General features: G+C 37.2%; 2 protein-coding genes across 8 annotated transcripts in view; one reads left to right on the top strand and one right to left on the bottom strand.

Moving 5' to 3' along the window:
* Window positions 1-13633, bottom strand: part of SEPTIN11 (septin 11) — a 120939-nt gene that overhangs the window by 85508 nt on the left and 21798 nt on the right. The gene's annotated exons all lie outside the window — the stretch shown is intronic.
* On the top strand, window positions 13018-13484 carry LOC103784010 (thioredoxin-like; the record flags this gene model as incomplete). Its single annotated transcript, XM_034958619.3, has 1 exon — window positions 13018-13484. A coding segment is annotated over one exon (414 nt), but the record flags the coding sequence as incomplete, so codon positions are not given.

Below are 13633 nucleotides of genomic sequence, written 5' to 3' on the forward strand. Positions count from 1 at the left end.
AGTACAAACCAAAGAGAAAAGATGGCACAGTTAGAACTTCTGTGTAACAAGACACCAAAAACAAAAGTACAGATACATGACTGGCTAGGAGAAGATATTTGCACATACAATAAAGGATGAACCTCAACAAGATAAACAGCCCAATTGGCAGGGCGGTGGAGGGGGGGGTAGTGGAGGAAGGTAAGGATGTGAATACGTTATTTGCAGAGAAATAAATAGAAATGGCCAATAACCACATAAAAAGATGTCCAACCTCACTAAGTCATGGTAGTTGGGGATCGTAACAACCTGGAGCTTGTGGTATCTTGTGGATCCACCGGCCATCTTTAGTTAACAATTACTTTTAAAAAAATAGCTTACATCCTCATATTTTAAAAGGTCTGTTTTTAAGAAGACAATGCAGAGCTGTATGGGGCAGCTGTGACAACCATTCAGCATTTTATACCTAGACCTTCACCACGTTCTTTAAAGATGAACAGTGTATCAATGAATAGCTCCAAAGTTTTTTTATTTTAAAGTGGTTTCCTTTTTCCTGCTTTCTCAAGTGAATACTGCCCTTCTAAGAAGCTCATAAAGTCTTGGCATCTTCGTAAGTGTTGTGCTTAAGACAAGATTCAAAGGTCACAATTAAAAAGTACTTAGCTAAAACAACCTCCTCAATATTCTGATCACAATACGTAGAAAGATTTAAATCTTAAATCTAATCTAAATCTAATCTTAAGCTAAAAATTAGTGTTTCCTTTCACCAGTATACATTGATGTCTGCATGAAGTCCATGTGCTATTCTTAAATTTGGTACTCAAATCTCAATATTTTAGGTGAAAGGCTAAAAAAAAAAACCTCTCCATAATTAATATAAAAAAAAAGCAGCATGGAATAGTGTGATAAACCCCCTTGGCTGGGAGTCAGAAGTAAAGACTCCAGCTCTGCCATATTTTAGGGGAATGACTTTGGGGAAAGTTACTTCTGAGCCTCTATCTTTACTTGTAAAATGCATATAATATTAACATCTCATAGGTTTGATATATTAATGTATCATAGGTTTTTAATGGTTTCAACTGATTGGAACTATATTAAAACTATGAAGCACCTTGTATAGTCTTTCCCACATTAAACAATTCCACAGTCGAAAATATTTAAAATGTTGTTCTCTATTAATTCAACATCAATTCTGCTAGACATTTATGTATGTTTATATAAGATATACATACAGATATCATATATAAACTTTAAAATGTAAATACTTATTGTTCCAATGAATCCTGTTTCCCCACTTCCACAGGACAAAGATATCTAATGAATAATCACCTCTCACATTATTTCTAGAACTTTCATCAAGCATGTTGGTAGTTTTCTGGAAGCAAATAAGCAATGAAAATGAAAATACTGAAAGATGCCCACTAATTTCCATAAAAAACAGCTTCAGGAGTCAATCCTATACACATAATTTCAATTACTAAGAAAAGCCCAGGGGAAGGCCCTGAATACAGCATCAAAGAGAAATACCTATATCATTTGCTAAGGCTGCCTCACCAGTCACTGTAGTATTTTCTGATTGATAGGAGTAAATTATATTACACTCTGTCCAATCCAACTAGTATGGTCTGAGCAATCCAGGGCTGAGAAAAATTGGACTGAGACTAGAAAACAGGTGAAATGAAAATTAAAATCTTAAGCCAATTCATTGCATGTCTTTATTTCTCAGCCCTTCAAAGCTTCCTGTTGTCAGATGCTCAACCACTAAATACTGATAACTGTAAGAATTCCTGGAGAAAATTTAGGAGATCGTTAAATTCTTTGTTCTGCAATCTCCTTTTAGGATGTTTTGCCACAGTAATGTTTTCTGACTAAGTCGCTCTACATAGCAAGAGACCTGAGCCTGTAACTGCACAATTACTTTTGAAGCATTTACTGAATAACTCCTTTGTGCTAGCCACTACTCTATGCTGTGTTTAAGATACAAAAATTAATAAGGCGTGAAAACTATTATGGTACAACACAGTGTCTGCTGATTAGAGAAGCCTAAGAAAAATGGGAATTCAGAAAACTAGTCCTCCTAACTCTGCCTGGTTGAGAGTCCTGAAGGATGACTAGATAGAGAGACTGGAAACAGGCCAAAGAGAAAGGCATTTAGGTGAAATGCAAAAGCAGAGGTAAGCGAAGGGTACACACACAGGGCCCAGCAGGTGGCCTAATGGAGACTGTAGGAAGACAGGCATGAAGTCTCGGAAGGGCATGCATGTCATGCTGGGAGTTGAGCTGTTATTTATTCTAAAGGGAACAGAAGTATGGAAGGGCATTTTTGCAGAAATAAGAGAGAAAAAATAGATTTAGTCTCTCCAATACCTTTTTTCTTTTGGAAACCCCAAGAAAAGGGCCCTTTAGTTCTACAGTTCATACAAAAGTATTATGAAATGCTTTTTAAGAACTGGAGTAAAGCATCTGAATTCTTAACTAATAGTCAGAAAAGGGCTAGAAATGTCAGAAGTGAATTTTTAACTAACCCTCTGGTTTAAAGTAGTAGAGAAAAATCCCATTACTATGTTGCTGTTTGTGATGCCTCCTTGGTTGTGTTTACTCAGCTGTGATACACTCTAATCTTTATGAACCATGAAGTCGGTAGAGTTTACCCTACTCCTATCGACTGGATTGTGTATGGACTTCTCTTTTCTAATTTCTTAAGAAAAATTCGCATGGATACATTTATTAATTCCCTTGATGCCCAAAGTCAAAGATTTATTTTATTTAGTTAGGGGCCTGAAATATGATTCAGAGTTCCCAACATTTTCTCAAATTTCTCTGTAACTTTCAAAGTGAAGTTCAAATGTCTCATATTTTGTACTTTTTTTGTAATCTCCAAAATGCTAAAATGCCACTTATTTTAAAAATTTGTTTGGCCAAACAAATATTCAGTGGATTCGATTTAGAAAACCAGCAGAAGAAGAGGTCTAAAGTTCAATACTGGTCTCTGGAGGCTCATTCACCCTGTCTCCCAAATCAGAATTAGGATACGATTACAACAAGACAATGTGTTCAAGAGTCCCAGATCCTCAATGCAAGTTGTAATATTAAGAACTACATATGAAACTATTGTGCTCATGACCAAGACTGAGCATGAAAAGAGCTCCCGCTGCCAACTTGCTTCTGTTGGCCTGAAAAATTAGAGACAAATCCAGCATCTGACTTTAGCTAGGGAGTCTTTTCTTCAAGGCAAGAAGACTATGTTTCAAGCCAAACATAACATGTGGGAAGAAGACTATTCCACATGTACACATGGAACCTTTAACTTCCAACTCCACATTTCTCAATAAAAATGCTCCAGCATAACAGCGTTTGAGTAGAATAAATTGAGAGGGGTGGAGTGTTCAATGACCATGTAAAATGCCACGGATTTCTTTAAGAATAGGAAGATACATCAATACTCCTTATTACCATTTTGCTCAAGCTACCATCTTGAATCACATGAAGCTACTATTTTTGTAGTTGAGAAATGGCTGGATATCAACTTTCATGTGGTTCAACCCACTACTAGGACATTCTGTAAAATCAAGAGCAATTTTGCCACATCTTTTTCTTTTACTGTTAATGATCTCACTGGCTTTTTGCTTCTTAAAAAGGTTATGAAAGAGTAGGCTTCGGAAAAGAAGAGTCTCAAAACTCATAACAAAAACAACAGAAATTTTATCAATAAAAATGTTCCAATAATTAGAAAGACAGCCTAAATCAACCTTTTAGAAAGATGTTTTCTAAATAGTCTGCTTACAAAACATCTGCCTTTTTTGTTTTTCTAAGACTCTAATTGTCACTAATAGTTCGTAGAAGATGCATTTTTGTATAGGCAGGAAGACCGAAAAGAAGGGAGGATGCTGGGTTTCAGCTGTAGAGGGAAGGATTAACAGGAAATTTAAGCCTCAACTTAAGTCCTTAGGCCTCAATAAGGATTAATGGGAAATTTAAGCCTCAATTCCCCAGGCCTCAGTTTCCTCATCTTAAAGGAAGGTCCTTTATTAGGTGACCTTTGAAGGCCCTTCTGGCTCTAGCACTAATAATTTATTGAAATTTGTTAACAGATTTTATTCTACCTATATCAACTTGCATTTTATATCGTCCCACTGCCGAATTCATAAATAATTTCATGGCCTATAGGAACAGCCATTAACTGTCATTGGAACTCAACCAAAAATAGAAAATCCAACCCCATTCACTATATATAGCATATGTTTTTGTGGAGCCACATTTGCCTGGCTACCACACACTCTAGAATTCCTCCCACTCCCTCAGCTGTGGGCCTGCTCACACCATACATCAACTTTTGGTTCTCCAAATTTGCTCTCTTATGGCCGGGCCTGTATTGGAGAAATCCTGTTACAGAAACAATTCAAAAATGTTGATGTTGTCCTCAACCAATCTATATGTTTTAATATCAGAGTTCAAGCACTTGCTTCACTTGTATTTTAAAAGCAGGCACATTTTCTGCACACACAAAAAGCTTAAATTGTTCAAATGTTAAATCATTCTAAAAGGCATACCAAAAAAAAAAAAAACTATTAATGGTTCCTTTATTCAAATACAAGAAAAACAAATAAATTTATTTCCAATGGAAATCAGATTGCAAATTGGCAGACTCAACCAGCAAATGTGTTTATGTGACCCACACAGTATTTTTAAAACATTTAGTTGCCAACATTGTCAGATGTGGAAATTTCACATCAAATTCCAAATGTCCATCTCTTCTTTTGAAAAACTGAAGACTATGGCACCATCAGGCCCCCATTTCCTAGTCAGAGCCAAGAGGTGGCATGTGTTTTTCCAGCAGTTTAACTGAAGAATGTGGGTTGCCTTTTTGGTACTTTTTCTCCCTCAAATAAATGAGCTAAATAATGAAGCTCATTCACAGATGGCTTACACATTTGCCTCCCTTACTATCTTCTTACCATGCCATCAATAATTCAACATGGAACCTAATTGAAGCTTAACCAAAACTGTGTATAAACCATTGGCCATTAACTAAAGAGAAAGTTAGATAAATTTCTATTTCTTATTAATGTTATAGCTACATCAGGTTAAGCACTTTTTCTTTTCTTTTTTGTGATGGAGTCTCACTCTGTCACCCAGGCTGCAGTAAAGGGGCATGATCTTGGCTCACTGAAACCTCTGCCTCCTGGACTCAAGCAATTCTCGTGCCTCAGCCTCCCAAGTAGCTGGGATTACAGGTGTGAGCCACCACACCTGGCTAATTTTTGTATTTTTAGTAGAGACGCGGTTTTGCCATGTTGGCCAGGCTGGTCTCAAAATCCTGACCTCAAGTGATCTGCCCACCTCGGCCTCCCAAAGTGCTGGGATTACAGGCCAGGTTAAGCACTTTTCTAACTACAATAAAGCATAAGCATTAACTGAGATCTAGACTACTTAATAGTTTTTGAGACAGGGGCTCCCTCTGTCTCCCAGGCTGGAGTACAGTGGCACAATCTCGGCTCACTGCAGCCTGAAACTCCCAGACTCAAGCGATCCTCCCACCTCAGCCACCGGAGTAGCTGGGACAACAGGTGAGCGCCACCACCTCCCAGCTAATTCTTGTATTTTTTCTGAGAAATGGGGTTTCACCATGTTGCCGGGGCTGGTCTCAAACTCCTGGGCTCAAGCGATCTATCTTCCTCGGCCTCCCAAAGTGCTGGGAATTACAGGTGTGAGCCACCATGCCTGGCTGATTACATAAATTTTTAATTTTTTTCAAGATGTATTATTGTTAGATTTAAATTTGGTCTATTAGAAAATCACTGGAAAATCTCCAAACTTTATACATTAAAAAAAAAAAAGTCAGCTATACTCATCTTGTGGCTTCTTTGCTGAAAATAGTTGCTATATTTGCCTAATCAGGTCATAGTCATTTTACAAGCCTTAACAGTTTCCTGTCTCTATCCTGCATAAAAAGCACAGGATAACTAATTTGACCAAATATCTTCCTAAATCTTCTTCTTAGCCCTACTGTGGATTCAATTGTCTCCTGTCAAGTGGAGATAAAACTCATTTCATGAGAGAATTCTTTGCAAAACTAGCATAAATCTTGAGTTGTGGTAACATTAAAATGTAGGGCGCCATCCAACTACTTACTCTCTCCACTCACCATGGAATAAAGCAAACTGGACTAAACTGCAACACAGATGATAAGATGAAACACAGACTTTCCTTCTCTCCCAGGAACATAGTTAACAAAGCCTAAGGGAACACAAAGGGCAGACTCTGCTGGAGACAAAACCATGTAAAAGAAATGGCAGCCTCTTATAGCTGAAAGCTTGCAGTTGTCCATCAGAAAGTTGGTGAAAATTTCAATATAGCTCTTTTTCTAAAGCACATTATCTTTTTCCATCAATAGACAGCTGAGCCAAGCCCTGAGAGCATTTCCGATGATACAAGATCCTTTTACCATCACAAAACCATTCCCTTTAAATCCTAAGATACCGTGTATAGGGTTCCAAATTTAGAATATACATATTCTGCACTCTGTCATGAGAGAAAATCACTATTGGCTCCTAAATTAAACTATAAAAGCATAGCAACAATTCTTGCTTTATGTTGTGAGGAAAACTGCACTTTTAAATATCATTGGTGCAAGCATTATTTCCTTCAATGTGTCTGTTCATATGACTAAAATGTGCTTGCTACACAAGTTTCTTTTAGAAATAGAAATATGAAAATAAGTATTTCCTATAATAAATTATATATAATATGTATTATATAGGCAATAATACATAATATTATACCACCAGTAATAGGCATAAATTCTAAGCCCAAAAGACAAAATTTGATAAATGACTCCTTTTTTTTTTTTTTTTGAAATGGAGTCTGGCTCTGTTGCCCAGGCTGGAGTGCAGTGGCACAATCTCAGCTCACTGCAGCCTCTGCCTCCCAGGTTCAAGCGATTCTCCATCCTCAGCCTCCCAAGTAGCCTGGACTACAGGTGCACGCCACCACGCCTGGCTAATTTTTGTATTTTTAGTAGAGATGGGGTTTCACCATGTTGGCCAGGCTGGTCTCGAACTCCTGACCTCAGGTGATCCGCCTGCCTTGGCCTCCCAAAGTGCTGGGATTACAGGTGTGAGCCACCATGTGTGGCCTGATAAATGACTCTTTTATACTATTAATGACGAAAACATTTCTCTCTAACAAGAGTATCTACAATGCCAAGCAAGCAGACTTAGGCATATCTCTGCTCTCAAAGAGGTCATAAGAATCTGTCACTTTAAAAGCTAGGTAAGAATGACTTAGCAATGCCAAGTTTTAACTCAGTGAATCAGTCGTTCTGGCAAGTGTGGTAAATGACAGGAAGCACTGGGCCACTTGATATGAGCTCAAATCAAGCTACTTCTCTCAGGAGCTAAGCTTTCTGAGGAGACTAGACTAAAATGATCCTCAGCTTTCTTTTGACCGTTTAAAGGTCCCATGACTCTACAGCACTGCTGGTATTCAATAAAGCTCAATGATAAATATTGCACAGAAATAATGTTTAAGTGTTTTAAATTATGCATAAACCCAAAGTTCAAGATAAGCACAGGTAAGCGAGGCCTGGCACAGTAACTTCCACCTGAGTTCCAACTTGGCTTTTTGATGATGATGATGGTGATGAAATAGCTCAAGCATACAGAGTATCACGTATCTGAATACTCATGACCTATCTTTGTTAAATCATAACTTTTACCATCCATATACTTCATCCTTTCTTTTTAAATCACAGATACGTTTGAAGATCCTCGAGTATCTCTCCTTGATCCCTTTCACTGCCCCTCCTTCCCTAGGTCACAGCTTGGCTCTTAAAACAAAATGAGATCAGACAGTGCCTGTTATTTGCTTCAAAATAATTTGGGGAGAGGTGAGGGAAGAGGTTAGAGAAGGGAGCGAGGAGGCTAAAGAGAATGGTAAATAGACGATACAAGATTGGCCATGAATTTAAATGGGAGGGGGAGATGCAAAAAAAAAAAAAAAATGATTGGCCAAGAATTGATGACTGGGCTAGGTGATGGGACGGAAGGGTTCATTATACTATTTTCTCTACTCTTGTGTATGTTTGGAATTTTTGTTAATTAAAAAAAGTTTTTCTTAATGTGGCACATATACACCATGGAATACTATGCAGCCATAAAAAAGGATGAGTTCATGTCCTTTGTAGGGACATGGATGAAGCTGGAAACCATCATTCTCAGCAAACTATCACAAGGACAAAAAACCAAACACCACATGTTCTCACTCATAGGTGGGAATTGAACAATGAGAACACTTGGACACAGGAAGGGGAACATCACACACCGGGGCCTGTTGTGGGGTGGGGGGAGGGGAGAGGGATAGCATTAGGAGATATACCTAATGTAAATGACAAGTTAATGGGTGCAGCACACCAACATGGCACATGTATACATATGTAACAAACCTGCATGCTGTGCACATGTACCCTAGAACTTAAAGTATAATAATAAATAAATAAATAAATAAAGTTTTTCTTGGAAAAAAGAGAAAGATCAGACTATAAATACTTCTAGACTACATTCCTAAGCTGCACTATACAGTATGGTAGCCACTTGCCACATGTGGCTGTTTAAGTGTAAATTAATTAAAATTAAACAAAATAAAAATTTTAGTTGTACAGCTATCCCAGCCACATTTCAAGTGTTTAAAAGCCATATTTGATGACTGTGATGGCAACTATGCAATAGTGGAACATTTTCCATCATCATGGAAGTTCCAAACTGACAACAGTGTTCTGCAGCCTAGGATGGTATCTCTACATGGTAGAAGAAGGTGTAAACAACAGTCAGAAGACTTGGCCTTAAGATCATCACTGTTTACCTTGGGCAAGTCTGAGTCCTGATCAATCAAAAAGGAGGTGAAGGTGTTGGGTGAAGAATAATATCCAACCAACCCACCTCACAAAGTTGTTGTGAAGATCAACTTTTACCCACTGAAATGTAATCACAGGAAAAATACGTGGAATTGCACAATTTCAATTAGGAAACCACTGCAGTGTGTGCAACGGGTTTAGCGGCAAAGCCAATGTGCAAGTGAAAACATTCCAAAAGTATATTTAAAGACCAAAAAAACTCTGAAATGACTCTAGTTTAAGAAATCACACATTTCAACTTCAAATTTGTTAAGTTTTCTCCTCCCACTCTCTTCATTGGAATAGAAAAACAACTTTCTACTTGCTTTTTTAACACATAATTTTTCCATGGTTGGGATTAAAAATTAAATCAAATTGCTAATGTAAGATTAGCAAAGGATAGCTGGAATGCACCACTTGGGCCAAAAAGCCAAGTCACTTGAATGAATGCAAAAATCCAGGAACTAAGTGGTCCCAGCTTTTATCTACATATAATGAGAGAATTTCTCCTTCCCGGACAGATTGAGTACATCTTTAAGTTATCCATTATCCCATGTGGGGTATGTGAGTGTGTGTTTGTGTGTGTGTGACTGTGTGTATACCTTAAAGAAATACATTAAAAGATCACTAAAATAACTTTGCCTTTCCAAATGAGATTATTTTGCTTCCAAAATCATATTTCCCCTTATTCTGGACTAACATAAGAGAAACTGATTAAACAGGCAGTATTTCCAATGTCCTTTTATCTCTAAAGCTAGTATCAGGAAAAAAACAAACACAAAAAAACTGATAACCAGTTACGTCAGGGTGTGAAAGGAATTAAATATAGGTAATGCCAAGTGAGACATGTGTACCTCAACCCAGGACAAACCAGTAATTCTCAGCCTTTTTTCCCGTTTCCCCATGTGGGGATAATTCCATACATACAATGATCCTAAACCAGGGGGTACGTGTGTTAGAATATGGAAATGTTTTGTTAAGTACAAGTCCCTTAAGCTAAGACTATTAGAAGCAGGAACTGGACATTTTATCTTAAAAGGCATTTAAAGATTGAGATTTTTAAAACGCTAGTTATAGCCAAAACATTTAAATTCACCTTAAAACATCTAAACATACATTCATTCACAATTTTTTGACAAAAGGCCAAGGCTTTTTCATCATAATAGGTCAGAGGAATATCAATAAGGGTGTCTTTCCAGCACAAACCCTCAGGCATCATCTATAATTTCCAGTTTGTTTATTTAATGTGGAGACAGAACTTAAAAGTGTTTTCAATGCAATCTGAATACAGGCTCTTTTTAGATTCTTACAATTTTTGTCTCCAACTTTTTGCAATTATCTTATGTATATTTAATTAATGGCAGTTTTATTTCAGCAAAATTTTTTACCTTTACTAAAACTTTCCAAAGCATCTCATTTAGAAGCAATTCAATTTTTGCACTTATATTTCATAGATTCACAAAACATTAAATTAGGCGATGATGATGATTACAACTAGTGTAAGTAGGTTTGAAAACAAACTACTGACCCAGTAAGCATAAAATTCTGTTGGCAGGTGCAGAAATGCATGTGCAGCTCTAAAACAGAACACGGACAGTCCCCACTTACAATGGTTCAACTTACGATTTTGACTTTCCAATGGTACAAAAGTGATACGCATTCAGTAAAAACCACACTTCAAATGCCTATACAACCATTCTATTTTTCACTTTCCATACAGTATTTGGTAAATTACCTGAGATAGTCAACACTTTATTATAAAACAGGCTTGTGTTAGATGATTTTGCACAACCGCAGGCTAATGTAAGTGTTCTAAGCATATTTAAGGTAGGCTAGGCTAAGCTCTGATGTTCAGTAGGCGAGGTGTATTAAATGCGTTTTAAACTTAGATATTTTCAATATAATGTGGTTATCAGGACATAACCCCACTGCAAGCTGAGGAGCATCTGTACTAGTCTACCAGTCAAAAGCATGTGGAATGGTGCAGGCAGTCAGAATGTTTTGTAGTGGAAATAGAGGGCACAAATTAATCTGTCAGTGAGCCTGAAGACATTCCATCCAGATTCTAATAAAACTTCCCAATTCCCTTTGGTGTGCCCTTTTTATCCTTGCCTTAAACTAAAAAAATAAATTTCGAAAGATAGCCTGGGAAGAAAAAAAGCTGGAGGTTACCTTTCAAGGGTCCTCGAATTACATTATAAAAGGTAAAGAGAAGGGAAATAAAATGGGCCTTATTATTTCTGAATGCTAAGCCAAGTTCCTCATGTTTACTAAGAAAAAGTGTTGGGCTGAATACTAGTTAAAAGAGCCTGACAAGATCCTCCCAGTCATGGAGGTTGAGCATTATCTGAGTCTTAGCCTTTTCTCCCCAGCTACTTTGTAGGCTTTCCAACAACATGGAGCACAGGACAAGAAACACAGAAGGTCCTCAAATATCTGACTGGTTGATGCTGCACAGTCATGAATGACTTGAGACAGGAGGTTGGAACGACAAAACACATCCTGATAACTCGCCCCTGAATTCAAACCTTATTCCAAAATTTTGAACCTTAGTGACAAAGAGATCCATTTTCCAAAGACAAATTTTGGTTCTGATTTGGTTTGGTGGGGGAGTAGAAGGATATGGTTTTGACATCGTCCCTCATGCATGGTGTTAGCTGGGGCTCAATATTTGTTGACTTAATGAACAGGAAATAGGAAAAGCCACTGAGGAATAAAAGCATAAGTTTTTCAAGAAAGAGGAGATTTAGAAATATTCAGCGGTATCCCCAACTCTCCAATATCCCTATATAAATCTCCATTACATAAAGTCAATGAGAGTCTTCATCACCCCCACCTTTGACTGGGTTATAAAATCCAATTTAGACTTGGTCCTCTTCACATAGCTTAAATGTCAGCTTCGGAGCAGCAGCTAGTGGCAGCAAATTAATTATTAGTGATTTTGATACCTGAGACCTCATCTTATCTGCCTTAAGTTCATAAAATACCTTGGAATTTTAGTTTCTGAAGGAGCAAATTTGATTATCAACAACTAAAAGACTTCTTTAGAGGGCTCAGAGAGAAAACTGTGCTTCAACTTCAGACAATCCAACATTCCCAGTGGTTAAGAAGTTGACTAAGGATTGGAAAAGGCTTTGAAAACAAAGAGGCATGTGACAAACAATCAAATTATCAGGCCAAAGTACTAGTCTTAGACTGCCTACCCACGTAAGTCAAACCAAACACCTCAAAGAATGAGAGCAAAGGTGACAAACGTGAGGAGAATCTAAAAATGAATCAGCTTGGTTTACGTAGTTTCCATGACATTCTCAGAAACTGCCTCTGAGAATGGCTTACACGAAGTGCAGTGATCATTTGAACAATTCTCTTAAAAACTCTTGGGGTACATTTAAAAATAACTAAAAGAGTACAATTAGATTGTTGGAAACACAAAGGATAAATGCTTGAGGTGATGGACACCCTATTTACCCTGATGTGATTATTACACATTGCATGCCTGCATCAAAATACCTAATGTAACCCATAAATATATATACCTACTATGTACCCACAAAAATAAAAAATTCAAAATAAAATAAAATAAACACTCTTAGGGAAATACTACATTAATCCCCATCTTTAAAACTGTTCAATGTTAGCTAATTAAAGTTGTTTCTTATTACCCCATTTTTCCAATTTATGCAGACAATATAAGCCCAAAACTTTCTGATTTTTTTTTCAAAAGAGTTTTAAGCTTTGTCCTAAGTTCATAGTTCATGTATCAAAACCATAATTTCCCCCATTCACTCTGGATCTAGATCCTAGAATATAAAAATGCAATTGACTTGAAATGGGTAAATTAAACCCATTACAGAACAAAATAGGCACTATAGATTCAAAAGCAAGTAGTGCCACCCTGAGAGATTATGAGTTCCGTCCCAAAGAATCAGAAACGAAAATTATAGAAAAGTCTAGGTGATGCGATACAAATTTTTTTTTTTGAGTCTACTTTTTTAATCTGGCCATGTGCCCATGGCTCATAACTGTAACCTCAGCATTTTGGGAGGCCTAGACAGGAGGATCACTTGAGGCCAGGGGTTTGAGACAAACCTGAGCAACATAGCAAGACCCCGTATCCATTAAAAATAATAATTATTATTATTTAAAAAAAAAAAAAAAAAAACCTTGTCTTGTCCAAGCTCAGTCCAGTGCTTTGGATCCGTTTCCATCGGTCGTTACAGTTGCTCATCAGACCCCAGCAGCCAAGAGTGGTAAAACAGATCAACAGCAAGGTTGCTTTTCAGGAAGCCTTGGACACTGCAGGCAATAAACTTGTAGTTGACTTCTCAGCCACATGGTGTGGGCCTTGCAAAATGATCAAGTCTTTCTTTCATTCCCTCTCTGAAAAGTATTCCAACATGGTATTCCTTGAAGTAGATGTGGATGACTGTCAGGATGTTGCTTTAGAGTATGAAGTCAAATGCATGCCAACATTCCAGTTTTTTAAGAAGGGACAAAAGGTGGGTGAATTTTCTGGGGCCAATAAGGAAAAGCTTGAAGCCACCATCAATGAATTAGTCTAATCATGTTTTCTGAAAATATAACCAGCCATTGACTATTTAAAACTTAATTTTTTTAATTTACAAAAAATATAAAGTATGAAGATTATAAACCTAATTGCCATCTGGGTGACAATAAAACATTAATTCTAACAACAACAACAAAAAAAACCTCGTCTTACAAATATTAGTGAAAACCTGGTAAAAAGTCAGTTTGTTCTGAGTA

This window comes from Pan paniscus, chromosome 3 (genome assembly GCF_029289425.2).
Source record: "Pan paniscus chromosome 3, NHGRI_mPanPan1-v2.0_pri, whole genome shotgun sequence".
Classification (NCBI taxonomy): Eukaryota; Metazoa; Chordata; class Mammalia; order Primates; family Hominidae; genus Pan; species Pan paniscus.